This window comes from Drosophila pseudoobscura, chromosome 3 (assembly GCF_009870125.1).
Source record: "Drosophila pseudoobscura strain MV-25-SWS-2005 chromosome 3, UCI_Dpse_MV25, whole genome shotgun sequence".
NCBI classification, from domain to species: Eukaryota; Metazoa; Arthropoda; class Insecta; order Diptera; family Drosophilidae; genus Drosophila; species Drosophila pseudoobscura.
The window spans coordinates 21,021,096-21,044,525 of record NC_046680.1 but is presented as its reverse complement, the minus strand read 5'-3'; the positions used below and the strand labels follow the sequence as shown (position 1 = coordinate 21,044,525).

The 23,430-nt window shown below is 49.1% G+C and overlaps 8 protein-coding genes across 13 annotated transcripts; 5 read left to right on the top strand and 3 right to left on the bottom strand.

The window, feature by feature from the left end:
• The first annotated feature begins 4 nt into the window (after positions 1-4).
• Positions 5-1,014, top strand: Prosbeta1 (proteasome beta1 subunit). Its single transcript, XM_001361832.5, has 3 exons — positions 5-165; positions 231-705; positions 762-1,014. The coding sequence occupies exons 1-3, from the start codon at positions 121-123 to the stop codon at positions 917-919; spliced, it is 678 nt and encodes a 225-aa protein (XP_001361869.3). The 5' UTR covers positions 5-120; the 3' UTR covers positions 920-1,014.
• LOC4805473 (monocarboxylate transporter 13) lies at positions 994-6,647 on the bottom strand. Of its 2 annotated transcripts, none has more exons than XM_015185188.2 (4): positions 6,474-6,647; positions 2,768-2,892; positions 2,224-2,697; positions 994-2,159 (listed from the first exon to the last, which is right to left on the bottom strand). In XM_015185188.2, exons 2-4 carry the CDS (start codon positions 2,843-2,845, stop codon positions 1,293-1,295), a joined length of 1,419 nt encoding a protein of 472 aa, XP_015040674.2. In that variant the 5' UTR covers positions 2,846-2,892; positions 6,474-6,647; the 3' UTR covers positions 994-1,292. The 2 variants fall into 2 exon arrangements, with proteins under 2 accessions (XP_015040674.2, XP_001361868.2); XM_001361831.4 differs by lacking the exon at positions 6,474-6,647 and adding an exon at positions 3,003-3,170.
• On the top strand, positions 3,591-5,713 carry LOC4805472 (transcription factor grauzone). Its single transcript, XM_001361830.4, has 4 exons — positions 3,591-3,839; positions 3,910-4,865; positions 4,925-5,306; positions 5,368-5,713. The coding sequence occupies exons 1-4, from the start codon at positions 3,720-3,722 to the stop codon at positions 5,647-5,649; spliced, it is 1,740 nt and encodes a 579-aa protein (XP_001361867.2). The 5' UTR covers positions 3,591-3,719; the 3' UTR covers positions 5,650-5,713.
• A 289-nt stretch (positions 6,648-6,936) lies between the features above and the next one.
• On the top strand, positions 6,937-7,763 carry Ufc1 (Ubiquitin-fold modifier conjugating enzyme 1). The gene is made up of 3 exons (XM_001361829.5): positions 6,937-7,182; positions 7,249-7,548; positions 7,621-7,763. The coding sequence occupies exons 1-3, from the start codon at positions 7,060-7,062 to the stop codon at positions 7,690-7,692; spliced, it is 495 nt and encodes a 164-aa protein (XP_001361866.2). The 5' UTR covers positions 6,937-7,059; the 3' UTR covers positions 7,693-7,763.
• Tmem131 (Transmembrane protein 131) lies at positions 7,755-13,536 on the bottom strand. 2 transcript variants are annotated; one of them, XM_015185187.2, is made up of 3 exons: positions 12,730-13,536; positions 8,600-12,665; positions 7,755-8,551 (listed from the first exon to the last, which is right to left on the bottom strand). In XM_015185187.2, exons 1-3 carry the CDS (start codon positions 13,342-13,344, stop codon positions 7,983-7,985), a joined length of 5,250 nt encoding a protein of 1,749 aa, XP_015040673.2. In that variant the 5' UTR covers positions 13,345-13,536; the 3' UTR covers positions 7,755-7,982. The 2 variants fall into 2 exon arrangements, with proteins under 2 accessions (XP_015040673.2, XP_001361865.5); XM_001361828.5 differs by having other exon boundaries at positions 7,755-8,530.
• A 927-nt stretch (positions 13,537-14,463) lies between these two features.
• LOC4805469 (uncharacterized) lies at positions 14,464-16,193 on the top strand. Its single transcript, XM_001361827.5, has 3 exons — positions 14,464-15,589; positions 15,648-15,781; positions 15,833-16,193. The coding sequence occupies exons 1-3, from the start codon at positions 14,595-14,597 to the stop codon at positions 16,024-16,026; spliced, it is 1,323 nt and encodes a 440-aa protein (XP_001361864.2). The 5' UTR covers positions 14,464-14,594; the 3' UTR covers positions 16,027-16,193.
• LOC4805468 (uncharacterized) lies at positions 16,153-18,017 on the bottom strand. The gene has a single exon (XM_001361826.4). It carries the CDS (start codon positions 17,988-17,990, stop codon positions 16,197-16,199), a length of 1,794 nt encoding a protein of 597 aa, XP_001361863.3. The 5' UTR covers positions 17,991-18,017; the 3' UTR covers positions 16,153-16,196.
• Positions 18,018-18,286: 269 nt separating this feature from the next.
• Positions 18,287-21,239, top strand: achi (achintya). Of its 4 annotated transcripts, none has more exons than XM_015185186.2 (8): positions 18,287-18,414; positions 18,850-19,548; positions 19,618-19,766; positions 19,847-20,212; positions 20,310-20,411; positions 20,477-20,583; positions 20,649-20,816; positions 20,882-21,239. In XM_015185186.2, exons 2-8 carry the CDS (start codon positions 18,886-18,888, stop codon positions 20,998-21,000), a joined length of 1,674 nt encoding a protein of 557 aa, XP_015040672.2. In that variant the 5' UTR covers positions 18,287-18,414; positions 18,850-18,885; the 3' UTR covers positions 21,001-21,239. The 4 variants fall into 4 exon arrangements, with proteins under 4 accessions (XP_015040672.2, XP_004444517.2, XP_033234258.1 ...); XM_001361825.4 differs by lacking the exon at positions 18,287-18,414 and adding an exon at positions 18,609-18,707; XM_004444460.3 differs by lacking the exon at positions 19,847-20,212.
• The last annotated feature ends 2,191 nt before the right edge of the window (positions 21,240-23,430 follow it).

Sequence of the window (23,430 nt, the reverse complement as noted above, 5' to 3'; positions counted from 1 at the left end):
CGCGTGACTATCGCACATCTAGCACCACTTGTCAAAAACAAGCCAGTCATTTCGTGCCGCTTTTTCTACAAAAAGAATTGAATTGTAAATTGAACTGTAAGAACTAGATAAACAACAAAAATGGTTTACGAGATGGACTTTACCGATACACCCGTCAGCACTGGCGTAAGTAGCAACCCGAGTTTAACCCAAGGCTCGTAATAACTTAACGTTCCTTCAAACATTTGCAGACCACAATCATGGCCGTCGAATTCGACGGAGGAGTTGTGATTGGAGCTGATTCCCGTACCAGCTCCGGACCGTATGTGGCCAATCGTGTCACCGACAAGCTGACTCGCATCACAGACAAAATTTACTGCTGCCGTAGTGGCTCTGCCGCCGATACCCAGGCCATCGCAGATATTGTGGCCTACTCGCTGAACTATCACGAGAACCAGACCAGCAAGGATGCCCTGGTCTTTGAGGCTGCCTCAGAGTTCCGTAACTACTGCTACAACTATCGCGACTCCCTGCTGGCTGGAATCATTGTTGCTGGCTGGGATGAGCAGCGCGGTGGTCAAGTGTTTAGCATCCCGTTGGGTGGCATGCTGACCCGCGAGCCCTGCACCATTGGCGGATCGGGATCCAGTTTCATTTACGGCTACGTCCGAGAGCATTTCCACGAGGGTATGAGCAAAGAGGAGTGTGTGAAATTTGTCAAGACAGGTAAGCAGCGTAGGACTTCCATACGAACTGGAATTAATCATATTTCACCCTCTTAGCGGTTCAACATGCCATCTATCATGATGGAAGCTCTGGCGGTGTGGTGCGCGTTGGCATTATCACCAAGGAGGGTGTGGAGCGTCGTCTGTTCTATAACACCGAATCGGGCGAGTCCGAGATATCGGGCACTGGCAGCAGTGCTATTCTCGCCCAATAGTCGAATAGAATGGATTGAAAATTAAAGTTAGATCTGCTTTGAGGGCATTGAAAACGGTCGTCAGAAAAATAAAATTTGGTTTTTGTCATATGTAATTATATTTGTGTTTTTGTTTTGGCTCTTGCGGCAGTACAAAAGTTAAGTCTTTGAGTGCTACATGGTAATATAATAAATAGTCGAAAGAAGCCTTAATCCTAATACTTAGCGCACATGGCACTGGTCTATGCTCACAACCAAAATACTATCCATCCATCGACGCTTTGGAATAGCCACCAGGGCACACAAAGAGTGGATCACTTTCGAAGCTATTTCACAGCGTCGATTATCACATCATAAATGCCCCATTCCCTATCCTAGACCAATCTCACGAGATTCAAGAGTTCAGTTTGGCACCCTCTTCGGCGGCATCAAGTGTCGTCTCCATGGACTTGGAGGAGGTACGTTTCTGCATGCGGAAACGGTAATAAATCTCCGGTGCCCAGGCCAGGACCACTACTAGCAGGAGCACAATCTGGGCGTACAGGCAGATGACATAAGAGTCGGCGTAGTCGCGTACCCATCCAAGCAGTTGTCCCACTGTTATGACAATCACGCCCTTTGACATCATGCTCAGCCCAAGGCCGCCGGCCAACTTATCCGAGCGACAGTGCGCCGATATGGTGAGATTGTTGTTGATCACCGTGGCAGACTTCATCATTCCCATCAGTATGGACATGGCAATTATGACGCCCAGGTCTTGACTCTCCGCCAGCACGAGACGCGCAAAGAGTAGTCCAGCAGTACCGAGCAGGAACACCACTCGGTAGGGTATCCTCAGGTGATCTGTAATGCAGGGCAGCAGCAGGCGACATACGATATCGGCACCAGCCACCACGGACATGCAGAAGGCCACCGCTGTGCTATTCAGACCAGCTGTCTGGCCGAGAAAGTCGGGATAGATCATGGTAAAGTTGATGGTGGCGGTGTAGACCAGCGCCATGCCAACAATGATGCTCCAGAACACAGCGTCCTTAAGGAGTTCCAGGTCCATGGCTTGGACCAAGCGGTTACCCATTCGTCGGCACAGGGACTCGCTCTTTGAATGGGCTTCATCCATCTTGCTTTGGGTCGCGACAACGACAATCTGCAAGGGGCTCGTTTGTCCCTTCTCCCCATCCGTTTCGGCCAAAAGGCGAATGTGTCGGCGGTTATTGTGTTTGACGGGAGGATGCAGGGGTTTCAAAAACATGGCACCAAAGAGCTAGAACGAAGAGTATAATTGGATTTAATTTACGATTGGATTAAATTTGTCGTTAAAGACGTACCCCGGTCAGGGAAAGCGCAGACATAGCCAGCACTGCAAAACGAAAGCCGTGGTTATCCAGGAAATATCGTACAACGTGAGGTATGAGCACTTGTCCAACGCCAGCACCAGCTAGGGAAACGCCCACGGCACGGCCCCGCTTATTGCTGAAGTAGGAATTGATGGCCATAAATGTGGAAGGCGAAATAAGTCCCAGGCCGAAGCCCACAAAGAAGCTGTAGCCGACGATAAAATGCCAACTCTCTGTAGCAAACGAGCATAGCGCCAGGCCAAAGGAGACCAAAACGCAACCGGTGGCTGCCACATTGCGCGGCTTAAAGCTCTTGATAGCCGGCCCAACGAACAAGCCCGAGAAGTTCAAGGCCAAGCTGTTTAAATTCGTAATCAGCGCCGATGTAAAGGTGTCCTCATTCATCCGACGCAGCTCACCCACAAAAAGTTGCCCAAATACGGACAATATGGACTGATTCGTCATCTGTGAAGGCGAAGAACGAACAATGGATTAGTTTATTTTAAATTCTAAAACGCAGTTGACGATTGCTTACATTGATGACGGCCACAGCTGCCACCACAACCCATCCCCAGCCACCGTCTGGAACAACACGGCTTGTCTGCACATCCATCTCTGGCTAAATTCTCTCCGAGTTGGCTAATATAATGGCTTTAGCAGCTGAAAATACGAAAACAGTGAAGATAAGCATATATGAAAAACGTTTGTCTTGTTTATGGCATTGATAGAGCGTTCAGATAAGCAGTCCATCTGATCTGAATCGGACTTACACGTCTATTCGCCTGAAGGTGAATGATTTGTGTGTTCATTGCTCATAAACTGCGTGGCCATCGCATAAACAAAGCTCGGCGTATTAACAAATTAAATTAAATTGCTTAAATTAATCCCAAAGTAGCGACATTTTCAGTTTGGCATTAGTATGACCTAATTCGCAAGCCAACAAATATACTAATAGCCCTATGACATTAGAGTTTGCTAACTGACCACCTCCAAAAACAGACACAGATCTGTAACACTTTTCAGATCCAATTTTTCTGTCACATCATCATCATTTTGTCACAGAAAGTCTCTTAATTCTTCGAATGAAGTATTGAGAGGCACCTATGAACACTAATTTTGCGTTTGTCTCTCATGCTGTCTCTCTTTTCACAGCAAAGTTAGCTAAGTCTAGTGTCATAAGGCCATAAGACATCTACCTTATTTTAGTTGTTTTGTTAATGTTCTTGGGCAATCAAATTCGTAACACAATTAGTATGAAAAGTAAAAGTTACTGATCTTGAACCCATAGCTTCAACACCCATGGCGCTGATTAGAACTATTCAATTTATTACTATTACAAAACCTAACTAGGTTTTTTTCCGATTTTTACATACGGTCTCACTATATTCAACAATTCAGTGACAGTATCAATCAGCTGTGCCATTTTTTTTAGTTTAATAAAAAACTTTGTACCACATTTTCGTTAATTATTGGCACTTAGAATCACAATGCCGTGCTTCCTATGCACTCATCGTGTGGACGACGCCGTTAGCAATATAAAGTTCGATTCCGTCGAAGCTGACTCGCTCGGATTAAGGCAAATAATTGAAAAACACTTTTGGTTGCGGGTAAACAAAAACAGAATGAGCCGTCTGTGGCTTGACTTAAATTTCTAATGAATTTTGCGCTGAATTGTAGTTTAATGATTCTGTCGATGGCTACGTGTGCGGATCATGCTGGGAACAATTGTTGCTGTTTCACAACTTCTATTTAACCGTGGAGAATGCCCACAAAGCCCTGACCGAACTGGAAACAAAGCAGGCCGAGGAGAACGTCGCGGAGAATCAGACCACTCCAACAGCAGTAGTTGCAGCCGTTTATGGCGGTACTGCAAAGGATGAGAACGTGCAAAGCGTGGCAGCTGCGGTGAAGCGCAGGCGGGGTCGTCCCCGCAAGACCCGGGCTGCTTCAAGTGACGAAGAATTTCAGAACGTGCTGGAACAGATCAATTTGAACGAGATTAAAATTGAGTACCCCGAGGCAGATCTAACCATAGCTGATGTGCTGGAGGATCAGGAGGAGCAAGACTTTGAGTCACGCAGTGGCTGTGCCACGGAAGTTGATGATATTGAGGAACCTAAACCGAAAATCACTCGAAAGGTTCGTGGAAGGGGCCGCGGTCGTGGCCGAGTTCGGCTAGCGGAAAAGCCAAAAAAAACCCTCGTCTATAATCTTCAGAAGTCTAGCGAGTTCAATGACTACATCAGGCAACACTTCAAGATGCAGTGTCATGTGTGCAGTGCCCCCATGGAGGGTTTCTCTGAGATGCTGGTCCATGTGCGAGAGAAACACAATCAGCGTGGATACGCCGTCTGCTGTAACCGAAAGTTCAGAAAGCGCGGCGTACTGGTCGATCATCTGCGACGCCACGAGGATCCCGACCTCTTCAAGTGCAAAATCTGTGATCGCGTAATGGGCCAGAGGCGAAGCCTTGAACTCCACATGCGAATGCACGACGTGAAGTCGCAGGGCCGTCTCTACCAGTGCGATCATTGTTCCAAAAGCTTCTACAGCGCAGTCGTCTGCCAACGACACAAACTAACGCACATTCCCAAGGAGCAGTGCCAGGTGAAATGCACCAACTGCGAGAAGACGTGAGTTTCCCTGATGGGAGTTTCCTTTCCTTTTATTTATATTTTATTATATTCTGCAGTTTCCCCACCAAATATACCATGCAGCAGCATTTTAAGCTCGTACACTTGAATTTATATGCAAAGATTTGCGACGTTTGCGGCAAGTCCATACGTGGGCGGGAGGCTCTCGCTCGCCACATGGAGGAGCACACGGGCGCTCCGCAGGCTACCATCGAGTGTCATCTGTGCGACTCCAAATTAACCACCAAATACGGACTGGCGCGTCACATCAAAATGATGCACACTGTCGAGAACCTACAGCCGATGCAGTGCGAGCTGTGCCTCAAGATTTCACCCAGCCTCCAGGCCCATCAGCACCACATCAAGTACACCCACAACACGGCCCGCAATCACCAGTGTCCGATGTGTGAGAAGGCCTTCAAGCGACCAAACGAATTGCGGGTAAGCCAAGGGAACGTCTTTCTCTGTTTGATAGCCTTTGAACCTTCGCGTCTTTTTTTAGGAGCATTTGACAACGCATACGGGCGAAGTTCTGTACACCTGCCCGCATTGCACACAGACCTTCAACTCGAATGCCAACATGCATGCCCACCGCAAGAAAGTGCATCGCAAGGAGTGGGAAGAGCACCGCCTCCAGCGCTTGGTGCGAGGCCGGAAAAAAGATTCGATCATTGCAGCGAGCGTGCGAAAGACCACCGAGGCCAGGGAGGACTTCAGTGTAGATCAGACCACTGCTGTCGAGGCTCCAGCCGCCAACAGTCTCAGAGTCTTAGAGGAATGTTAACAAAGTGACATAACACTCCGTGGCATAATAAAAGTGTACATTTAATTCAAAGAGCTGCTAAAAACGTGTTGTAATATGTTTAATAGAAACCCCATACCCTGTAAAGGGGGGCTGGGCGATTGTTGGAGCACAGCCGGCTGTAACCGGTTTGCGGATTGCACCCTGATCATCTCGAACTGGTATAACGGACATCGATGCTGTCTTATCAGCGATTAAGGTCGAATCTGGTAGCGCGGGCACATATAGCACATGGTTCAGTCTGAATGCTGGCGAGCAGTCCAGGCGCTTCAGCTTCAGACACTCGAACCAGTTTAAGTCGGTTTTTAAGTGGAACTGCCTCCTTATCAACGGATTGGCATTATCATGCTCGGTTCAAAGGTACCATGAATCGGCGTGTCGTGTGTGTTTATGTCGTTTTTCTAGTCTCATGCAGAATCTGAAATCTGTGCCATAGAAAAATGACAAAACAATAATTTCTTCTACATTGTTTTTGTATTCTTCTGGTAACCTCTTGTTTACCGATGGAATATTTTTCGATCCCCCCTGATACTTTTCAAACAAATTCAAAAGTCCCCGAGATCTCTGACCTCTGAGAGGGAGTTTCCCTCACAAAAAGTCTTTTTGTGAATCCCTTTGAGCCACTTAAAATGTTTCCCAGCTATAAATCTGTATACTAAAATTAGTAAGAATAATATTAATAATAAGGGGAGAGGATCTCCACCACAAACGAAAAACTCCTTCTGTCATGTTCCGTGTTATTTTGCAATAGAACCAAACGAACAAAGAAAGGAAGGAAGAATTTTTGCAATCAGATTTGGACTTACTTGGAAATTATAGACGTATTTTCATTTGCATAAAGTAAACGAGAGCAGACACTATTTACTTTTCCAAATCTTGTTTGTTTTATGTCCACACTATCACCTCTTAGAGTTCTTTTAGCTTTGATGATGCTTATCTCACGAGCAAATATTGTTTGAGTCGAGTGCCTGTCCCATATGCCTTTTTATAATGTTGCCGAATGAGAGCCGAGTCTGAAATAGAATACGAGGTACAATAAATAGAGTCAAATTGAATTTCGCAAGACATTTTGGCGCCAAAGTATCGATTAGTATCGATTGCTGTGATCACCTGGCAGCCCTGGAATCATTAACATAAATATATCCATTCAAAAACCAAATTAAAACAATTTATAAGGTAACTATTATTATTTAACATTACATACAGATATTTTAAAATTACTTTTGATTTTAATTTATTTTACGAGGTTATGTGTGTAACTGCTGACAACTCTACACCGCACAGCTGAGTGCAGTTGTCTCTTTCGCTCACACAAACGTGAACGTGTCAACGAAGGTGTTTTCCTTCGGATTTGCTGTTATTTCTGAGCGTCCTGATCAAACATTGGCCAGAATGGTGGATGATAGCACTAGGAAAACGCTGAGTAACATTCCACTGTTACAGATAAGGGCTGGGCCACGTGAGAAGGACGTTTGGGTGCAGAGGCTGAAAGAGGAATATAACGCGCTGATTATGGTGAGTGGCGAAACCACACCACACCTATGCATGTACAAAAAATTTCAACTGTGGCGCCTCTTGCAGTATGTGAAGAACAATAAGCAGTCGGGCAGCGACTGGTTCCGGCTGGAGTCCAACAAGGAGGGCACAAAATGGTTTGGAAAATGCTGGTACATGCACAACCTCCTAAAGTACGAATTCGATGTGGAGTTTGACATTCCAGTGACATACCCAACGACGGCACCCGAAATCGCCCTGCCCGAGTTGGATGGCAAGACGGCAAAGATGTATCGCGGCGGCAAAATTTGTCTAACAGATCACTTCAAGCCCCTGTGGGCACGCAATGTTCCCAAATTTGGAATTGCCCATGCCATGGCTTTGGGAGTGAGTTGAAACCAATGATATATCAAGTCAAGCAAAGGTGTGGGCTCTAATCAGTGACAACTTCTTTTTTAGCTGGCTCCCTGGTTGGCTGTGGAGGTTCCAGACTTGATCGAAAAGGGCATCATCACATACAAGGAGAAATAATTAAAGTTTTGTTTGGTTACGAGAAACGTGAGAGCAAGAAAATGAACAAATGCAATTCAATATGAAAGTCATTTTATCTTTGCGTTTATTTAGTCAAAAGTCAAATTGGAAAAGATCATGCTTCGTCTTAGTCCTCGTCTCGTTCCACATCGTCCTCGTCCATTCCATCGTCTATCGCGTAGCCTAAGTGTGTGTTTATGTGGTAAGAATTTCATTTGGTTGATTTCATTTCAGTTATTTGATCTGTGAGCTTGTTCCTCGTACTCCTCCTCCTCTTTGGATATAACCCTTCAGTTCATGTGATTGTTGTTGTTGTGGTTGTTGTTGCGTTGCGAGGACTGACGCCAGGTGTCCGACCATATTGAGCTTGGCGAGGTGAATGGATCATACTGAGTAGGCAGACTCTCGCCGTGTCCGGTTACCGCAGCTGCACCTGATCCGATTCCTCCTACTCCTACTGCTGCTGCTGCTATCCCCTGTTGTTCTTGTGCAATGTTGTGCGATGTGGCCAGCATCTGACTATTGTTGTAGCCCGTTGCAGCAGCTAGACCTGGTGGCGGACGCACAACATTCACCACACCCGTTGTCTGAACATCTGGCCAAGCACCATAGCCTAGCGGCGACCAGGGTGAGTTCCAGTTGTTGCTCTCCATGTTCGCCAGCAACAGGAGTTTCTCCTGCTGCAGCTGCTTTTGCTGCTGTTCCTGCTGTCGCTGCTGCATCTCCAGCTGTTGGGCCTGCTGGAGCAGCAATTGCTGCTGCATTATCAGTTCGCTGCGCTCCCACTGGGCCTGCTGCTGCTGCTGCAGCCTCTCACGCTCCCTCTGCTCGTATAGATCTGCAACAAAAATGGGATTCGCTATACATTAACCAAACATAGGTTGTGTGCGTGCTTGTGGGTGCTTACCATCTACGGGAGGCAACTCAATCTCGGCATTGGCAAAGAGCGAATTGCTGGCGGTGGCCGATAAAGGCTCCCACAAAGATGTCATCGCTGGCGGCGTCGAGGTTTTTCGGCTTCCTCCAATCGGTCCGAGATCGCTAGATTGTGATGGTACTTGAGAGGATGATGCAGCTGCACCTACTGCTGCTGCTGCTGGTAGTGGAGCCACATGGTTTTCTATTTCTGGTACTGGTAATGGCGGTGCTGCCGGTGCCGGAGTCAAATTTATTCCATTTTCCACGGTCGCAGGCTGGCTACTGGCTGTTTGGAGCACATCCCTGAACGACACACGACTGCTGGTCTCCCAGGGAGAGGTGATGCACTTGATGGTATCGGGCGAGGCTGGTGGTGAGGCACTGGTAGCCGATTGGCCAAAGTTTAGCTGCTTCTGGCGCTGTTTTCGATCAGATTTCCTCACTGCGACCACAGACGATGTACCATTCGTTGCCTTTTGTTCCTTGCGGCGCTCCCTCTCGCGTTCTCTCTCTCGGCCTGGAGTCTTGCCCAATTTCTTGGCTGATCCATTTTGTTCCTTTAGCACTCGTTGCTCTTGGGTCTTGATGAGGGGCTTGGGCGATACATTCTCCTGCTGAGGAGGACTCGGGGCTGAGGGCTTGGGCATCGGTTTCTCCTGGACCTCCTGGACGACTGGGGTGCATACAGGTGATGGCTCTGCTTTGGAGGATGGCTCTGTTTTGGGTAATGTCTCTGCTTTGGCGGATGGCTCTGCTTTGGGTAATGGCTCAGCTTTGGGTAATGGCTCTATTTTGGGGAATGGTTCTGCTTTGGGCGATGCTTCTGTTTTCGACGATGGCTCTGCCTTGGGCTTGGGTGCAGGAGGCACCACAACCACGGGTGTCTGTCTGAACTTCTTCTGGGGCCGCACTGGAGCTGTTGGCTGCGGCGGTGATGGCGTTGCCGATTTCTTCACGGGCTTGATGGATTCCACTGGCACTGGCGCGGGCTGGGGAGGATTGAGGGTGGGGGTGACTATGGCTTGTGGCTTTGGTTTGGGTTTCTGCAGATGCTTGCTGAGGGAATTCATGTCCATGCCCCAGGTTGACCAGGACGGCTTGGATTTACGCGATGTTGTCGTAGTCGTGGGCGCAATAAATGTCCGCTTGCGCACTTCCTTCACTTGGCCTCCACCATTCCTGGCCCGTTGCTGGTGCTGGTGAGGGTGGTGGTGCTGATGTTGTTGCACTGCCTCCGCTTTGGCGGCCACCTCCTCAGCCTGCATCTTAACGATATTCCGCAGATTAAAGGTGGGCTGGACGGGCCCCTTGTAGCGGGCCGCATCGTACGCACTCTGCTGGGTCATGATGGCCTTCGAATCAAATACGGCCGCAACCAAGACCAAACAGAAGCTGGCCAACAGCACCACAAGCGCAGCATTTCTCAGCGAAGTCTCCCAAGTGGGTCGCACCAGATGGGCGGCACATTGCTCCACACTCTCGGACGGCATCTGGGCCAGCATAAAGTATCCGATGTCGTAGGTCAGATTCGTGATCAGCGTTAGCGTTCGCCTCACACGCGACGTCGTCAGGTCCGAGCTGAATGCAATCTCCACCTTCCGCGTCTCGTTCTCGCCTAGATCGAAGCCGGCACAATCCATCACCTTGAAGCCGTAGTCCTCGCAGGGCAGCGATCCGATCAGGAATCCCTCGATCCTCATGGGAATGACACCCGCATTGCGGGCCGTAAAGCTGCGGACGGTAACCACAGCCTTGTCGCCGGAGTGGCAACCCTCGAACTGGTCGGGCGGCACATCAAAAAGCAGTGGTGTCAGGGAGCCTGGACGACGGTTGCCGAAGCGGAACTGAGATTGCACGGCGCGGGCCTGGAGCCAGACAGCCTCGTAGAGCGTGAGATTACTCCTCACATGGAGTAGGGTGCAGTACTTTTCCGGCTGATAGGCGCTGAAGGTGATTGGAATGGTAAGACTCGAGCCGCCGGGCAGCAGGATGGGTCCGCCAGCCTCGGGCAGGGAGAAGACCTCGCGATCGGTGAGATAGCAGCTAGTGGAGCTGACATCGATCACCTCGTGGGGCAGAGAGAGCTGGGTGCGTCTGGCGTAGGCCGGGTCCGACAGGAAGTAGTCGAGGAGCAGCGGCTGCTGCGAGGGATTGGTCAGGGTGATCCACTGGCGCTGCACCTGACTGATCTCGATGGCCGGCGTGGGTGGTATCGGCTGGAACTGCACCAGCTTCGGCCACTCGACGGCAATCGCAAAGTCCAACTCCAACGGCGGGAGCTCGTCGCTGTGCAGCGTCAGGGTCAGAGCCTGCAGCTGTCGTTTGAATTGCCTATAGAGCTCTGTGCGTTGGCGCAGCTCGACACCGTCGTACAGGAGATTGTTGTTGATGCTGCTGGCGCCGCCCGGCTCCCCACCAAACGCTCCGCCGCCGGGTATGCTGGGAAAGACGGCCTGATCGTTGGTGGAGTCCCTGATGTAGCACTGGCTCTGACACATGGCCGTTGGCTCAAAGTAGATCCGCCCTACCTTGGTCAGGGTCTGAGCAGCGATGGTGGTGCCCTTGGCATTGAAATCCTTGAACCGTAGGCCCGGCTTCGCGAAGCTGATGCTCTTGACGTGTACGGGATGTGTGAAGCTGGAGCGGATGCTCAGCACCGCAGTGCATATCTTTCCGGGGAAGCAGTTCTTGAAGCTCAACTGTTCCTGATCGATGTCCAGCTGTCCCATCGAGGCCTTGAACTTCACGGGCACACGCACCACCTCGTACGGAGTCCACACCTTGAGGGTGCCCTCGGCCGGGCCGTCTATGTAGGTTTTGACGGCCACCTGGAAGACGGCGCTGTCGCCCTGGCCTAAGTACCGGCAGATGTGCAATCGGGTGGCCTCGTTCAAGTCGTCCTGCGAATTCTCAATATCCTCCGCCAACAGGCAGCCAAAGAAGGAGCTGTGCGAGTAGACAGTCTTGGGCTCCTTGAAGAACCAATTGGTGATCTTGATGGGCATGGGATTGTCGTTGCGCAGGATGACATAGCCATCCCGCGACATCTCGGCATATGGCACGGTGCCCAGATCTAGCTCCAAGCTGGGCACCTCCGGCTCCAGCTCTCGCTCGTGCCTCTTCTGTGGTATACGCAGCACAAACGGCTGGGCGGAGATGTGCAGCCGCCCACTGCAGGAGACCACTGGCATCTCGAAGGTGGTGACATTCGTATCGATCCTGAGAGAGGACTTGAACATTACCTCATCGTTGAGCAGATTGAGTTTTAGCAGCTCCACAGAGTCGCCCGGCTGCAGTAAAATCTGCAGTGGATCACCCATCATAGTCACCTCCAAAAGGGACTCGTTGATCGGCTCGCTAAGACTGACATTGTAGAGGATCAGGGGCATGGCAAAGTTGTTGCGCACTACCAGCGAGCGTTTCCTCTCCAGCGGAGTGGCTCCCTCCGAACCATCGGAGTTGGAGACAGAGCCCGTTAGAAATTTGGTGACATTGCCATCGAAGGACAGGCCGCCCTTGAAGATCTCTGCCCGGACTAGAACCGTGAAAGGTTGCACTGGCTCCGGGCTGGAGCTGGAGCTCTTGCTGCTGATGACCAGCAGATCGTTGATCGTTTCGCTGCTCTCGAACAGCTTGGGGTCCAGCACAATGCTCGTGCTATTGGGATCGAAGAAGAGGCCCGGTATATTCCGCAGATAGCTGCCGAAGAGCTCGCGGCTCTGATCGTTCTGGTCGTGCATATCCAGCTTGAACTCCATGGCCTCCGCGTTGTGGGTGGCCACGCGGCCAAAGTCCGCCAGAGGATTACGTGCGTAGGGTGTTTGCTTGGGCAGGATCTCGAACTCGACGGGTATGACCAGGATGCTCTCCTCGAGCTCCTCGAGTTCGGATATCTTGATGCGTATGTAGGCGCTATGGTTGCCAGCGGTGCGGCCGTGGAAAGATATCCGTATGACTGGCTTCAGCGTGTGCGGCGGTATTTCCCAAAGATTCTGTGGTCCCTCGGAGCCACCGCTGGGCAGTTCCAGCTGGAACTCTCCGCCACTGCTGTAAATCTGTTTTATGGATGATGGTAGTATATCGATTATAGAGATCAGTATTTTGAAGTATTGCACTTACCTCGAGTATCTGTAGCGGACGCTCGTGGGGATTATACATGTGAATCTCTGGGGTTAGCGTTGCGTTTATGGGCGCCTTGATGCCCACCAGCGGCTTCAAGCGATATGGACACTCGCTACCCTCGCCGCGTACCTTCATCTCCGCACGGCCGAAGGATGTGTGTATTAGCAGATCCGTTGATATGGCACCAAGCTGCCTCGGCAGGAAGACCACACTGAATGTGGTGTTCCCCAGCGGCGGCACCTCGCGCGTTCCAAAGAAACTGCTGTAGAAGGCCGGACTGGGCCCCACCACAGAGTTCAATTGAAGAGTGCGATTCGTGTGCTGGTTAAACAGCGTCACCTGCTTCGTACGCGCCTGTCCCACAGACCATGTTCCAAAGTCAAGGTGGGGCGGCACAATCCGCAGGTCTCCCAGCATTTCGCTATGGTCGCGCGTGTGCGGCTCCGGGAGACTGATGAAGCTCTCCTGAAGTCCCTCCAGCATTTTTTCACTGCTGGGCTCCAGCTGCATTTGCATTTGCTGGTTGTTGTTGCCACTGACTCGGGCGCTGAGCAGCACGAACAAAGCTGGTATCAGCCTCAGGACGAGCCGCAGCGGAAAATGTGTGTACATTGTGTGTGGTTTGTGTTGCAGTTGCGCTGCTCTTGCTTTTCCAGTTGCTGTCCAGCTTTATTTCGGTCGTGCTTTCCTCTGCGTTGGGCTTTATTTATATTATTCAATATCGTCGCTATTATCGCCTATTTTCTGGACTCGTATTATCAGCTGTGTCTGTGGCTAGTGATGGCAGCACCGCTTGCCGATAAACGATATTATCGCATAGCTATACATATTTGCATATTCATGCAGCTGGAAATTATTTTCTTTGCCCAATTATTTAATTTTATTATGGTAAATTGTAGGTGGAATCTGGTAAATGTTCAGGTATATTTTGTTGGAGATACTAGCAATATCATCAGCAATATCACGCGTTCATCTCTAGAAATCAAATTATCAGCTGATCTTAATTTATTTTGTACTATGCTTTTAGGCAGTTCTCGATTATTGAACATTCGCTCGTTTATGTTATTCACTGATAAGTCCGTTCGTACGATATATCTACATATATATTGTATATCTATCTTTCTATACTCTGCATTTTCTTGGCTAGTAATTGAGTTGCTCTATCGGTATATAATGGTATAGTTTTTGATATCATTTAATTTTAATTAGTTAAAGAACATTGGGTATAAAAACTTCCATACCCAGGTTTTTTAATTGTCGATCTTGCAAGTCGTACTTCCGTGCATCACTTATTTTACTGGATTGCATTCATGTGTCGATGTACTTTCTTCGTATCACCTATTTGCTCGCTCTATTCGAATCGGATATTGAATCGGTATGAATTGGTAGCAGCAATTGACTATTCCACACACTTACGTTGTATGTTGACTATTTATTATTTAAATTCGATTATTAAAACCTCAAGTTTGTATCCTGTTTAAATAAAAGGGGGTTTAAGTGGGCTAAATGCGTTTTTCATATTTACGGTACACTTTGAACACAGGAGGTATTTTCGGTCACCGAAAATAATGAAAATTGACTAATTTTAGCGCAATTTACGGGAAAGATGTTTTTTTTTTAGTCCAGAGAAAAGATGGTATTGATCCACAAGAAGAATGTACAATTAGTAATATTTTCTACCATTTACCTCTCGTCGTTGAACAGTTTAAATAAAGGGGGCTTAAGTGGGCTAAGTTCGTTTTTTCATCGGTATATTGAGGACAGAAATAATAACAGAAAACAGAAAAGGAAATTATACAATCCGAATTCGAGGCAAAAGGCGTGTCGTGCTCTTGTCTAGGAGAGGCAGCGTTAATTTCGCGATGGCTATGTTGACGCGCCTGACCAGCAGTGGCACCACAACCGTGGCTGGCGCTCCTGGCTCCCCGAAGGGTCTGCAGCGTTTCCAGAACTATATCGCTGCATTTCTGTGGCCTGGGACGCAACGCCACCAGCGAAAGTCGACGCAGTTGGACGCCATTGACTGCTTCACCAACGATTTGGTTAGCCGTAAGACTCAGAAATGGGAGGAGCTGCGCGACAGTCTGATGAACAAGAAGCAATCGGCCGCCCTGGAGGCTGACGCCAATAGCAATGTTGCATCAGGAACTGCAACAGCAGCTGGAGAAGGAGCAGGAACAGCTAATACCAGCTTCAGCCAGAACGTGGGCCTCATGTCCAAGGGCATGATGAGTGATCTGAAAGCTCTGCGTTCCCCGCAGTTGGGCCTGGATATTCGTTCGCTGTCGCAGCCGCAATTGGACAACCTTCTCATGGCCACTCTAGAGATCAAGAACAAGTTGGACTTTCTCTATTTGATCAGGCAGTGCATTCGTTGTAATCTATTGCCGTCCAACGAGGTGTTCATCTCCTGCCTCAAGTATTTGAGCACACAACGCAAGCTCCAGCAACTGGAGGCCCTGGCAGATATCTGCCGCCTGCTCAAGCATCCGTTTGCCCACACCTATGCCGATCTGGCACCCTTCAAGGCCATTGCCTTATGGAACAATGGCAATGCGGATGTCGCTCTGATGACGCTGCATCGCGGATACGGCGTGAGCATGACCACCGAGGAAGGACGCCGTATGATTCGGACCGCCTTTCGCACAATATCCGAGGAGACGCTGGCCCAAAAGAGCGAGGCGGTGCTGGTGTCTCTCATGGACGTTGCCCGTGCCATTCATCGCGAGCACAAGGACATCTTTGTGGTGGCCTGTGTGTGGAAGCAATGCTTTGTCAGCGACTGGTTCTGTGACCAGAAATCAGCGGGCGAACTCTTGGAGCATTACAAGGAGCTGCAGGAGCTAGTGGAGCGGCGGTAAGAATAAGCAAACATTCCATAAGACATCAACTAATCTTATTTTGTTCATCTACAGGGCCAGTCCCCTGTGCTCTTCATTCCTGGGTCGGAACAATGTGGACGCAGTGCACCGACTGATTGAAGTCTATCTGCAGCATCAGCAGCGCTCTGCCTGCGCCAGTTGCATGAGTTTGCTCTTCAACTACCAATGTGAGTCTGCACCACTTCCGGCCGACTATCACTAATCACTATGCATTTTAGATTTGCGCAAGGATCTGCGCGCCTGCGCCGAGATTGTAAAGTCCTGCAGCGAGCTGGAGATGCCACTGAATGAGCTGCAGAACGAACAGTTCCTCAGTCTGTTCCTCGACCAAAGCGATCCCATTGACAAGGCCATCGGAACGACCGGAGCCGCCAAGTACAAGACACCAAAGTCCTTCCAGTACAAATTCTAGGCCGTCGTCGCACCATTACAGTTCTAGTTATAGTTCATATGGCCGTTGTCATCATAGATGTAGCACAAGTTACGACCCAAAGCAATATGCACCACCCTCCTCTCCCATAAAGCAGAATGTAAAGCAGAATGTCTCAGTGTCTCTTTAATAAATGTTATTGAATGTCAGTTTCAAATGTCCGTGGCATCGGGCAAGTTTCCCTCTGGCAGCTGCGCCGGCTGGAGACCCATGCATTCATAGCAGCGCGAAATTAAATGATTGCCACAACGATGGGCTTGACACTGCTGGCAACGCGATCGCGCCTTTGTCTCCCTCTTGTCCTTGGAACAGGGCTTACACCGACGATGCTTGTCGCCATACCGACTGCACAGACTCACACCCTGAGGCAAAGCGGCCTTCTCCAAACTGATCACGCCTACGTCTTGAGACCTCTTAGCCTCACCGCACACCTCGCTGATCAGTCGCTGTGTGGATTGGCCCAGGATTTCGCAGATCTGAAGTCGCATTCCCAACGTGGTCGTTGTAGAGCGTCTCTGAAGTCGCCTCTGGAGCCGCTGCTGGCTAAGAAACAGACCCAATTGCCGCTGAAAGTCACGCTGCTCCATTCTGGCATCACCTTTGAGTGATAGTCGCAGGAGTATCCATGCATTGAAGGCTGCTGTGTTGAGAACAAGATGCAACAGATTCAGGAATGTATGGGACTCTTTCTCCAGCGACGCAGGCGTTGCGAACTTGGTGCTGTATCGTTGCGAGTGCTCATAAAACTGGTGACAGGTCTGTTCGGTGTGTCGAAAAAGTTTGACGGCATCCACTTCGGAGATGAGACCACAGCACAGCAGGGCTTTTTTTTCGTGTGGAACTAGCTTGGACGATCGGTTGTAAACGGTACTCCCACAGGGCCACAATTTGGGCCAGTCTGCGGCTGTAGTCTCCATCAGTCCTATCGAGCTCAGCTGAGATTCCATTAGCTCCTGGCATTGGGATAGACTCAAGTAGCGCGATCCCAGCGTAACATTTCTTCCCGTGGTCTTGTAGTCGCAGATCAGCTTTTCGACTTCTTTGTGAATGGACTGTGGCTGTGTGGTGGCCGAAGCATTGGCCATATACAAGGTCTTGGCATCGCAGCAGAGGGCCAGTGTTGCATCGGCCACAGAGCAGGGAACATCATCTACAGTTATCCAGCTGCTGCAGCCGTAATACGTTCGGGAGTTGATTATCAGCCTGTGCCAGAGCTTCTTGCCCTCCGCCCAGCTGTTGATTTCGCTAAGAGACTCCGATATGTACTCGAACCGTTGGAACGTCATGGTGGCCCGAAATATGGCATTGCCCAGTTCCACAGTCCACAGCTCATCCAGGGGCCCATTGAACTGGCCATTTCTGAACACACCACATAGGTAGGTCAGTCCGAGGAAGGAACGCATCTCGACCACATCTATTTGACGCTGGTGGAGGGATTGGGCAGTCCGCTTCCGAAACTGTTCGTTGACATGGCGTACCAGGAAACGCATCATTTCATCGTCGAACAGCAGTATCCAGGACTCGACGGCATTGGAAACGGTGACAGCGGGTCCCTTGCCACACGCCTCGTGCACCAACAAAGGGGGCTCCTCCGCAGCGGCCGTCCTATCTGCAGACCACCGCTGTCCGCTGGCTGATTTAAAGAACACTTTTAATGAGGGACGTCCTCGTCCTCGTTTAACGACAGCTCCTCCCGATTCCGCTGGCGTCGCCACCACCTGGTCCAATTCATCTTCGTTAATCAGTATATCGTTCTCCTCAAACAGCCATGGGAAAGGGTCTGCATCGGCTGTGACCTGCAGGGGATCCGAGTCCTCGGCGTTCCATGGCGGAGGGGAGTCATCCCCCTCGGGGAGATCGTCCGTCTCCTGCATGTCCTCATCATCATCCTCGTCCTCGCTGCACTTTATATCCGTCAAATACTCTTCGTCCACAGCGTATTCCATTTTGGTAATTTTGTTATATTTTGTTCTTTGATAATTTTGAATCGTCTTACAACACTTGGATTAAATAAATCGGCACTTTGTTTTATTTGATTGTGATGCTAATTACACAAATTAGTTCATTAAAATTAATGATAATTTGTTGTAGTCATTAAACGTTTATTTACAGCATTTAAGCGTTTAATGTAGAAATCAAAAATCTGGCAGCGTTTTCCAATACCAACAGATACAGCAATCATTCAGCTCTGCTCTCGTCTCTCTTTCTCTTCGTGTGTATTCGGGTTTTTGTTGCTGCCCTGCTGCTGGCGTCGTTGTCGAGGAGGTTAAAATTGTTTAACAAATCAAATAGTGCAATTAAACTGTATTTACAGACGTTTGCTCTACGCCGGTGGAATGCGGAGTGGATGTTGTTGATGCGCGCGATGAGGTTTGTCAAAATAATTCGGCTAAAAGTGTCAATTTGACATGTTATATGTCATGGTATCTGGCCATCCGATAGCGCATAGTGGCCAGCTATCGATACTATATTCGATTGGTGAAACAACTATTTAAAAGATTGCCAAGTGAATGTTGTTAGATTTCCAACACACAATGAAAACTGAAGAATCAAGTAGGCTGCAGGGAATGCCGAGATTTTGGGCCATAGTATGCCCCCACTTTTGTGTCCTGTCATTTAGCTGTGCATTCAGCTAAAGTTAGTTTTATCCAGAAGCCCGAGCTGTGAGCACAAATATTTTTGTTAATCGTCGAGAAAAAATCTATTAAAATATTTTTCCAAAAGTTAAACACACAACAAAATAAATTTGTGTTGATTTTTTTTGTGCCTGGACTTAAACTCAATTTTTTCTGTGACGCTTCACAGGCTTTTTCTTGCTGAACGTGCGCGTTGGCCTCAACAATGATTTCGCCAGATCATGAAGAGGTGGACCTGGTGCTGGATCACCAGGTGCGCAGGAACATCAAGAACATGTATCAGGCGAACCTGATGGATCTGCCGAACGGTCGCGAACGCTTCGTGTCCGACTGTAGCATGGACAATGATTCGCTGCCGCATGACCAGGAGTCGATGAATGCATTAGACACCCTGTCCACCGATGGCATTGTGGAGGTGGAGGAGGATCCCAACTCCGACCAGATGGTGGCGATGGACAGCCGTGAGCTACAGAACTACCACGAGATGATGGTGGAAACCGACCACGACCACCACATCGACATCAATGGATCGCTGCGCAAGCGTCGTGGTAACCTGCCGAAGCACTCGGTGAAGATACTGAAGCGCTGGCTCTACGAACACCGCTACAATGCCTATCCCAGCGATGCCGAGAAGTTCACTCTGGCGCAGGAGGCCAGCCTGACGGTGCTGCAAGTATGCAACTGGTTCATCAATGCGCGCCGGCGCATTCTGCCCGAGATGATACGCCGCGAGGGCAACGACCCGCTGCACTTCACCATCTCGCGGCGCGGCAAGAAGGTCAGCCCCAACTCGTCCGCCAGCAGCTCGGGCATGCCCCAACAGGGTGCAACCCAGACGTCTGTGGCAGGCAGTCCTTCCTCCGAAGTGGTATGCAATCCATCCATGAATACCATACCTAATGGAGCAGAGTGTGACTCGTATGTTTAATCTTTGCAGTTTGTTGGCGCCACAGAAGAAGTAGATGGTGCTGCCGACGCCCACCAGGGAATCGCCAATGTCCTCACAAACTTCGACCAATACGTGAGAACGCCAAACGGCCAGATGGTCAAAATGGAGCCGGAGTACGACGAGAGCGTTGTCTACAGGTACTGCCGCAGAGCACATAGTGCAGCCGTAGTCTATTCGATCCTTCAACTTTGATCCCTCCCCCACCTACTCCCCCAAGTTGGCAGCAGGCCGTTGCAAACAATCCAATGGGCTTCCAGAGTCTCCACTCGTCACTGCAAGCAACCATTATAGATAAGATCCAGGCCTTTCAGATGCGGAAGGCTGCCGCGCTGGCCGCCAGCTCAACAAACGTCGCCACCAGTCCCACCGGTGCCATAAAGCCCTTTACCAGCACATTTCGGCAGATGCCGGCAGAGTTTGAGGAGGACAAAAAGCCAGGTCCGATCAGGCGCGGACGTAAGCGCTCGGAGGTGGCTAACAAAACGCTTCAATCCGAGCAAAAAGCAGCCCAAGACACTGATCAGAAACAAAAGGATGCGAAACATGTAAAACCGGCCAAAAGAAGCAAAAAGAATGCCCCTAGGTACAGCGTGGATGTTTCAAAGCACATTGGTGGACTCCTTATCTTAAGCCTAACACTTGGGTACAAATGTGGCTAAACACTCCTTTCTCATCCACAGATCCGAGGGCGAGGAGAGCGCTCAGGGATACGAGTCGTGCGAGCAGACCAGCGAGCGAGAAGTGCGCTTCGAGACCTCCGACGACTGGCAGTCCGTGATGAAGTAAGTAGGGCCTCCACTTTTGAGTGTTCGCTTGTACTTTCATGTTCTTTCGTTTCTCGGTGCAGAACCGTTTTCACCACGGAAGAGGTTGCTACGAGTAGCGCCGCAGCCATCAAGGAAACTACTGCCAACAGCCAAGAGGTGGCCGTAGATCCGATCATAAAGCGTGAGCGTAAGTTTCAGCATTCATTATAGCTAGCTTTTGAACCAAAGTAAACGGATTGGAAACCTTTTCAGCCAAGCCAAAGGTTGTGGTCACCAGGAACGACCTACTTCATCACCTCGGGGGCCCGGCCACAGTAGTGGCCACAAGCAGCTCCAATCAAACGGAAAGGTCCTCAGAGGAGGTATACACCAACAAAGAGGGCGGCAGCAGTCAGGCCCAGTCCACACCGCCACCACAGAGTACGATCAGAGGAAATGTATGCTTTTGTATATAAAAATACTTACTGCTCCGATTTCCCCTGCAGATCTAAGTCGAGAGAAGCGTGACAAATACAAGTGTCTCTATTATCTAGTGGAGACAGCTATGGCAGTGCGTCACAACGATCCCGGACAAGAGGAGGGCTTTGCTTATCTGCGCAATTAAAGCCCAACCACACCACAGGCAACACAACAACCGAAGAATGTGGTGCTGTAAATACACGTTATATTATTTTGCTAGAATTCATTTTTAATGCAGTTCCTGCAACCAAATTGGTAAAGCTAATCATTAGCATAGCCCAAGAATCATGTAAATGGAATAGGATTCACACACAAATGGTACAAATCATTAGATAAATTTTACATCGCAACGCAATTGGGTGAATATCAGTGCAAAAAAGGAAACAATGAGAACACTGAAGCATCTAACCAAGCACTTGCTTAACTACTATGATTATGTGTAATATGGATTTCTGTTTAGTTTTTATAATTACGTTTATGATAGTTACGTTACAATTATTTCCAAATAAAACCAAACCGAAGCCGCCTCCAGTGGTGCCATACAAATGAATGTATTTAAATCGCGCGGCCTCCCTATGAGTATTTTTCAGTATTTTATTTTCTTTGCTAAACTACTGCAGTATTTTGCGGCTTTCCCCATACGGTCAGTCGCGTATTTTGTTTTTTGTTTTTTTTGCAAATAAAAAAATGCCCCAAGCGATTTTTAATTGTTTAACAACGAAAGCCCCAACGTGTGCGGGACGTGCAATAAATACTATGTATTTAATGATATAGTGACCTCCAAGTGAAAGGCTTTAACCTATAAGCTATAACCAATACGAAATAAGAGTTACGCGCCGCAGAATCCGCAACCAGACAGATTTTCCACACCCCATACCGCTCGCTGCCAACAACTCTTTCGATTCGATCTTTTGTCGTGTGCAGTTGTTTGTGTAGGAATTACAACATGAATAAGTTCAATTAAAGATGTAATATGTGTAATGTGTAATCTGGCTGCGGCACAGAAACGACAGACGCACGCAAAGCAATAACTACAAGTGTGTTTCCTCACATCGGCAGTGTGTGCCACACCTGCACCAGCACCACCGCACCCTAGGATCCCCACCTCCCTCCACCATCCCATAAAGCCTCCCTACTCTAGCGTCTAGCCCTCATTTAGAGCCTGGCGACGGAAGAAATCAGGACATGCAAAGAGCATTCCAATCCGCAGTGTGGGTAAGTCTCTCCCTCTCCTCGGTTGCCTCCGTTTTTATGGGGTGTGGAGTGGGCAGGCCTGTACTGCCTGTACGTGTGTTGGCATCTTTTTGGGTATTTGCACTTTTACTTTCGGTTTTTGCACTTTTCCTTTGTTGTTGGCTGCGGCAGTAGCTGTAGCTGGCCCACTTCTACATACCCCGACACACGCCACTGTACACTCCCATTGCTGTTGCGTTTTTGGGGCTATCGGGGGGCCACTGTCTACAGCATTCCGCCCTCCACTGTGTCGATCCCCCGAATACGACAGTTTGCGTCGCCCAGCTTCTGAACTCTGGATTCTGGGTAGCGGAAGCGATATACGAACCAAACAGTGATTTGAGCTCGTAATATATATGTACATATATGATTTTTGGTTATTTAATTTATGGCTTATCAGCAAAATGCTTGAAAGTCAACAAAATGGCTCTCGAAATACTCTTATCGTTATAGCTGTTTTAAGGAATACCGATCTAAAATCCACTAAAACAAAAGTTGCAACAAATTTGAGACATTTTCTTTGTAATTTTGTTCATCTGTGAAGCTATTTCCAAGGAATTTGTTACCTAAAACCCTCAACAACCAGTTCCTAAGTAATTTCAAGCTAGGTTTAAGCTTTTGCAGACCTGAATTCCGATATATGTATGTACGTCTGTTTCGAATGAGTATAAGAATCAATTTCAAACCATTTTCCATCTGGTTTTTAGTTTTGGTTTGTTAGCCCCATCGGCCTGTTAGAGCATTACCATCGTCGGCGATTGCCTTGCTCCTAGGTCCTATTTGTATCCCAATTTTTAGGTCATACCAATTGCCAAATGGAGTCTATTTTTAAGCACGTGCCACAGCCTCCCAGCTAGTATAATGAAGATGCTCATAATGATGCTGCTGTGGATGATTCCACTGATGACGATGATGACACACTCCTACAATAAGTAGTTCGAGTGCTTTTGGCAGGGGACACACCAACATTTTAAGCGACAATTTGCAGTAATTATAAATATGAGAGAGGAAGACCAATTGTGGTGGCATGTGCTTGTGTTCACACCAACGACGTCGACGACGACAACGACACCTGCCCCCAATCCGCGTCGGCCGCCGCCGTCGCCTAGGCCCCCCTGTGTGCACGTGTGTCCCTCTCTCTCTGTCTATGGTTTTATTAATAAATCGAAGCAGGCGTCCGAGAGCTGTTCAGCCAAGGGTCAAACGGCGCTGCGCAGTTTGCGGCATTCCCCACTCAGGCAGCAACCCACTCGGGCAGGCACCCAGCCACCCACCAACCCAACCCCATGCTCCATGTTCCCATGCCCATGCCCATGCCATCATTTTTTTCTGTTTGGTTCGG

What these genes read in the sequence shown, in the direction of transcription:
- Prosbeta1 (XM_001361832.5), top strand. Translation starts at nt 121, where the DNA reads ATGGTTTACGAGATGGACTTTACCGATACACCCGTCAGCACTGGC. An exon ending in ATACACCCGTCAGCACTGGC is followed by an intron (nt 166 to 230) that starts GTAAGTAGCAAC and finishes AAACATTTGCAG; the next exon opens with ACCACAATCATGGCCGTCGA. An exon ending in TGTGAAATTTGTCAAGACAG is followed by an intron (nt 706 to 761) that starts GTAAGCAGCGTA and finishes TCACCCTCTTAG; the next exon opens with CGGTTCAACATGCCATCTAT.
- LOC4805473 (XM_015185188.2), bottom strand. Translation starts at nt 2,845, where the DNA reads ATGGATGTGCAGACAAGCCGTGTTGTTCCAGACGGTGGCTGGGGATGG. An exon ending in CAGCTGTGGCCGTCATCAAT is followed by an intron (nt 2,698 to 2,767) that starts GTAAGCAATCGT and finishes TCGCCTTCACAG; the next exon opens with ATGACGAATCAGTCCATATT. An exon ending in CTGCGCTTTCCCTGACCGGG is followed by an intron (nt 2,160 to 2,223) that starts GTACGTCTTTAA and finishes TCTTCGTTCTAG; the next exon opens with CTCTTTGGTGCCATGTTTTT.
- LOC4805472 (XM_001361830.4), top strand. Translation starts at nt 3,720, where the DNA reads ATGCCGTGCTTCCTATGCACTCATCGTGTGGACGACGCCGTTAGCAAT. An exon ending in TGCACCAACTGCGAGAAGAC is followed by an intron (nt 4,866 to 4,924) that starts GTGAGTTTCCCT and finishes TATATTCTGCAG; the next exon opens with TTTCCCCACCAAATATACCA. An exon ending in AGCGACCAAACGAATTGCGG is followed by an intron (nt 5,307 to 5,367) that starts GTAAGCCAAGGG and finishes GTCTTTTTTTAG; the next exon opens with GAGCATTTGACAACGCATAC.
- Ufc1 (XM_001361829.5), top strand. Translation starts at nt 7,060, where the DNA reads ATGGTGGATGATAGCACTAGGAAAACGCTGAGTAACATTCCACTGTTA. An exon ending in AATATAACGCGCTGATTATG is followed by an intron (nt 7,183 to 7,248) that starts GTGAGTGGCGAA and finishes CGCCTCTTGCAG; the next exon opens with TATGTGAAGAACAATAAGCA. An exon ending in CCCATGCCATGGCTTTGGGA is followed by an intron (nt 7,549 to 7,620) that starts GTGAGTTGAAAC and finishes CTTCTTTTTTAG; the next exon opens with CTGGCTCCCTGGTTGGCTGT.
- Tmem131 (XM_015185187.2), bottom strand. Translation starts at nt 13,344, where the DNA reads ATGTACACACATTTTCCGCTGCGGCTCGTCCTGAGGCTGATACCAGCT. An exon ending in GTCCGCTACAGATACTCGAG is followed by an intron (nt 12,666 to 12,729) that starts GTAAGTGCAATA and finishes TCCATAAAACAG; the next exon opens with ATTTACAGCAGTGGCGGAGA. An exon ending in TGAGTTGCCTCCCGTAGATG is followed by an intron (nt 8,552 to 8,599) that starts GTAAGCACCCAC and finishes GTTAATGTATAG; the next exon opens with CGAATCCCATTTTTGTTGCA.
- LOC4805469 (XM_001361827.5), top strand. Translation starts at nt 14,595, where the DNA reads ATGGCTATGTTGACGCGCCTGACCAGCAGTGGCACCACAACCGTGGCT. An exon ending in CAGGAGCTAGTGGAGCGGCG is followed by an intron (nt 15,590 to 15,647) that starts GTAAGAATAAGC and finishes GTTCATCTACAG; the next exon opens with GGCCAGTCCCCTGTGCTCTT. An exon ending in TTTGCTCTTCAACTACCAAT is followed by an intron (nt 15,782 to 15,832) that starts GTGAGTCTGCAC and finishes TATGCATTTTAG; the next exon opens with ATTTGCGCAAGGATCTGCGC.
- LOC4805468 (XM_001361826.4), bottom strand. Translation starts at nt 17,990, where the DNA reads ATGGAATACGCTGTGGACGAAGAGTATTTGACGGATATAAAGTGCAGC.
- achi (XM_015185186.2), top strand. Translation starts at nt 18,886, where the DNA reads ATGATTTCGCCAGATCATGAAGAGGTGGACCTGGTGCTGGATCACCAG. An exon ending in GCAGTCCTTCCTCCGAAGTG is followed by an intron (nt 19,549 to 19,617) that starts GTATGCAATCCA and finishes TAATCTTTGCAG; the next exon opens with TTTGTTGGCGCCACAGAAGA. An exon ending in GTCCACACCGCCACCACAGA is followed by an intron (nt 20,817 to 20,881) that starts GTACGATCAGAG and finishes TTTCCCCTGCAG; the next exon opens with ATCTAAGTCGAGAGAAGCGT.